The sequence below is a fragment of the Watersipora subatra genome, chromosome 10 (genome assembly GCF_963576615.1).
Source record: "Watersipora subatra chromosome 10, tzWatSuba1.1, whole genome shotgun sequence".
NCBI lineage: Eukaryota > Metazoa > Bryozoa > Gymnolaemata > Cheilostomatida > Watersiporidae > Watersipora > Watersipora subatra.
Window position 1 is genome coordinate 48,669,239 of NC_088717.1, and position 4,788 is coordinate 48,674,026.

General features: G+C 43.8%; 1 protein-coding gene across 1 annotated transcript; it reads left to right on the forward strand.

Annotated features, from left to right (window-relative positions):
• Positions 1–2,698: 2,698 nt before the first annotated feature.
• LOC137407166 (ATP-dependent DNA helicase pif1-like) lies at positions 2,699–4,216 on the forward strand. The gene has a single exon (XM_068093767.1). It carries the CDS (start codon positions 2,699–2,701, stop codon positions 4,214–4,216), a length of 1,518 nt encoding a protein of 505 aa, XP_067949868.1.
• Positions 4,217–4,788: the final 572 nt, after the last annotated feature.

The following is a 4,788-nucleotide window of genomic DNA, read 5'->3' on the forward strand; positions in this document are numbered from 1 at the left end:
CTGCTAGAACAGCAGAAGCCACTGAACAAACACAGGTACATCAAGAGCAGGCCAGAATAGATGCTGCAGCCGCTAAAAGTGCAAAGACTGCTGAGCCGATCCAGCAGCAACCCCCCCCCCCCCCCCCCCCCCCCCCCCCCCCCGGAAAGATACACTAACTACATCAGCTGCTTGGCCGCAACAACTTTCCAGGGGCCGTGCATGGGCAGAAAACTTCGCACTTGACTACAATCCTGCAACACAGTATAGGGCCCATGAGAAATTTTTTATGGGACGAATGTCTAAAAAATGTTCCAGAAGTAATGCTTTAAGTTGGAAAGACGAGAGACCAGGCATTTGTTGCAACAATGGGAAAGTTCGCCTACGACCACTCTCTGAGGATATTCCACCTGTATTGACTCACCTATTCCAAGGCGCAAATCCTGATTCTGAACATTTTTTGGGCAACATACGAAAATATAACAGCTGTTTTCAAATGGCATCATTTGGAGCTAAAACCATTGATGAGCCTGGATTTAACCCAAATTTCAAGGTTCAGGGTCAAGTCTACCATTTGATTGGTTTCTTGCTTCTGATACCGGGTGAGAAACCACAGTTGCTGCAAATCTATTTCATGGGGGACCAGCAGGCAGAGGTTGAACGTCGGCGTGGTATTGTTGAAGGAGTGCAATTAAACATAATCCGTGAGCTGCAGGATGTTCTACACAAGCAAAATAAATATGTGCGCGGTTTCAAAACTGCTTGGGAGAGGCTGTCTGAAAACACGGATGACTTGCGAATTTTCATTCATGCTGACAAACACCCTGTTAGAGAGCATGAAAGGAGATTCAATGCTCCTGTCATAGATGAAGTTGCTATGTAAATAATTGGACAGCAGTTTGAAAGGGGGAATATTGTTCTGCAGTTATGTAGCAATGAACTGCAGAGGATATCTGAGACGCACAAAGCATATGACGCCCTGCAATATTCACTCATTTTCTGGCGAGGTGACGATGGCTACAACTTTCAACTGCGACAGACTGACATTTGCACAGGAGAGCCAGGTACACTAAAGGTTTCTGTTATGAATTTTTATGCTAGCAGACTGATGGTTCGTGATGGTAGCTTCAACTACATTCACAGGTGCCGAAAGCTGTTTTTGCAGTTTGCAGTTGATATGTATGCTAAAATTAAAACTGAAAGACTTAGCTTTATCCGCCACCATCAGACACGTCTAAGAGCTGATGACTACATCCACCTGCTGTGATGCAGTGGCCGATGATCGTAATGCAAACCACCTAGGTAACATGGTGATTTTACCTTCGTCTTTTACTGGTGGCCCGCGCTAAAAGCATGAGCGTACACAGGATGCCATGACATATGTGCGACATTATGGCAGACCAGACCTCCTCATCACATTTACCTGCAACAGTAATTGGGATGAGATTTCCATTGAATTGCTGCCTGTTCAGGAAAGCTATGACAGACACGATGTGGTTGCAAGAGTGTTTCACCTAAAACTAAAGCAGTTAATGGATTACATCACCACCGGTGCAATATTTGGCGATGTGCGATGCCATATGTACACCATTGAATGGCAAAAACGTGGACTCCCTAATGCACACATTCTAATTTGGTTATGCGATCGCATCAGGCCAGAAAAGGTTGACTGTGTCATTTTTGCAGAAATGCCAAATCGAGTGGAAGACCCTGAGCTATTCGAAATTGTCACCAAGCACATGGTACATGGTCCATGTGGCCAGCTAAACTGTGGTTCACCCAGCATGAAAGATGGCACATGTACCAAGAAGTACCCTAAGCCTCTCATTAAAGACACAGTTACTGGCATAGACAGGTATCCATTGTACCATCGTCATTCCGCTGATAATGGAGGTTTCACCAAACAACACACATTGCGAGCTGTTGGAGAGGCCTACGACATCACTTTGGACAATAGCTGGATAGTGCCTTACTGCCCTTTGCTGTCCAAAGAATTCAATGCACACATCAATGTCGAGTTTTGAGACTCAGTGAAGTCTATCAAATACATTTGCAAATATTTCAATAAGGGCAGTGAACAAGCAGTGTTCGGTTTGGAAAGAGATGGAGCACAGGTTGATGAAGTAGCTCGCTATGAAAGTGGAAGGTACATCAGTGCAAATGAAGCAATGTGGCGCATCTTCAGTCTCCCCATTCATGCACGACACCCAACTGTCCAGCATCTAAGTGTCCATCTTGAGAATGGCCAGAGCGTGTATTTTACTGAAGCAAATCTTCAGCAACAACTTCAAGAACCACGTGACACTACCCTTACAGCCTTTTTCAAGCTTTGTACACTTGATAATTTTGCCAGGACGCTTCTCTACTGCCAATTGCCAGCCTATTACACCTTTGACGCATCCACAAAATGCTGGAAGAAATGAGTTCATGGAGCTGCTGTGCCTGATCATCCTGGCGTATATCAAACTGATGTCCTAGCACGGGGATACACTGTTCACCCCAACAATCGTGAATGTTTCTTTCTTTGAATCATGCTGCATCACCTGGTTAGCCCAATTTTCTTTCAGCATTTAAGAACTGTTGAAGGTCATGTCTGTGCCACTTTCCATGAAGCATGCAGGCATTTGGGGCTATTGAAAGATGATGCACAGGGGGGGAGGCCTTGGAAGAAGCTGCAACTGTACGGTCACCTGCCCAATTGCGCAAATTGTTTGCTATAATGTTGAGCACCTGCCAGCTTTCTCACCCTCTTCAGCTGTGGCAAGAGTTTAAAGAACATTTGGCTGAAGACATCCTGTTTCATGAGCGACAACTGCTTCAGGATCAACAACTGCAGTTCACAGATAGAATGTTCAATATGGCTCTTATATTTATCGAGGACCAAGTGCTTGAGGTCTCAAACAACAACCTCTCAGTTTATGGAATTCTCAGGCCTGTTAGAGTGGAGCAACCTGTTGTTTGCAGGGAAATATTACGCGAAACAGCATATGACCGTGAAGAGCTCCGTCGCCATGTTGAAACCAATGAACCGCTGCTGCTGGAAGAGCAAAGAGCTGCATATAACACAGTTTTGGAGAAAATTGAACAAAACAGTTGCGGTATGGTGTTTCTTCACGCACCAGGTGGGACCGGCAAAACCTTTGTCACTAATCTTATATTGGCGAAAGTACGAGAGTCTGGAAAAATTGCTTTAGCTGTAGCTTCATCTGGCATTGCAGCTACCTTATTCCCTGGTGGCCGCACTGCGCATTCAGCACTGAAACTGCCTCTTAATTTGGCCAGAACTGAGAATCCTGTGTGCAATATCAAAAAGAACAGCGGAACTGCCCAACTTCTGCAACGATGCGTTCTTATTATGTGGGATGAGTGCACAATGTTGCACAAGCTCGCATTTGAAGCTCTAAACCGTATCCTAAAGGACTTGCGTGAAAATAATAGACTTTTCGGTGGGGTAACTCTTTTACTTTCTGGAGATTTTTGCCAAACGTTGCCTGTCATACAAAGAGGCACACCTGCTGATGAGATAAATGCATTTATCAAATCATCGTTTTTGTGGCCGTCTGTTGTGCAGCTGCATTTGACACGAAACATGAGTGCCGCTATTCTTGGTGACGAAACAAGTGCACATTTTGCTGCTGGACTGCTGCGTATTGGTGAAGGGCGTTTGCCAGTCAGTGCTGAGGATGGTTTGGTGTCACTTGATGGCTACAGCACTTTTGTGGATTCAACCGAGCAACTTCAGGAGAAAGTTTACCCTAATCTGCGACAGAGGTTCCAAGATGTTGATTGGTTATCTGAGCGAGCTATTCTTTGCCCCCGGAATGATGCAGCTGCTGCCATAAACTCACAGCTTTTAGCCCAACTACCTGGCAATTCAAAAGCCTTCACTTCTGTTGATACGTCGTTGATTGATGACGCTGCTGTAAAATATCCTGTGAAATTCTTAAATTCACTGGACTTGCCCGGACTTCCTGCTCATAAATTGCAGCTAAAGATAGGAAAACCGATCATGCTTCTTCGCAACCTCAATCCTCCAAAGTTATGTGATGGCACTCGGCTAATTGTTACGCAAATGTTTTCGCACGTAATTCAGGCCAAAATCATTTCAGCATCTGGTAGAGGAGAATACGTTTTTATTCCAAGGATCCCAATAATTCCAACCGATCTACCATTTGAATTTAAAAGGATTCAGTTTCCCATCACAGTCTGCTTCGCTATGACCGTCAAAAATCTCTAGGTCAGTCCCTCAAAGTAGCTGGTATCGACTTACTGTCCCCCTGCTATAGCCATGGCCAGCTGTATGTTGCCTGCTCAAGAGTAGGCACAAGCCAGCAACTGTATGTTCATACACCCAACTGAAAAACAAAAAACTTTGTCTATCCACAAGTGTTGAGCTGATTAACATTGTCTTATTGTTATGTCATGCTTGAATTAAAGTAACATTATGTTATAATTGTGTCATGCTATGTTCTTCATGTACAGCTGTACCTACATATTATCCACATGCAGCATTTTCTAGCATATTTTTCAGTATAGATATATTTTCATGCATTTGTTTTCCTTATTGTGACTCATAAAAAGGCTATCATGTTGGCGCTATGTTTTATTATTGTTAGGTGCTAATGCTGTATCTGCCTTGACATCGCACTGTCTGTCTTGTTATACATGTAAATTTTATTAATAAATTTTATTAACACAACCACATTACTGCAGCACTGTTTGTATATACCATGTCAAAACACAGGCTATAGATGAAGAACCGGTGAGCCATGATTAGTGTTAGAAGTCTCCATTCGATTTAGAACTGTA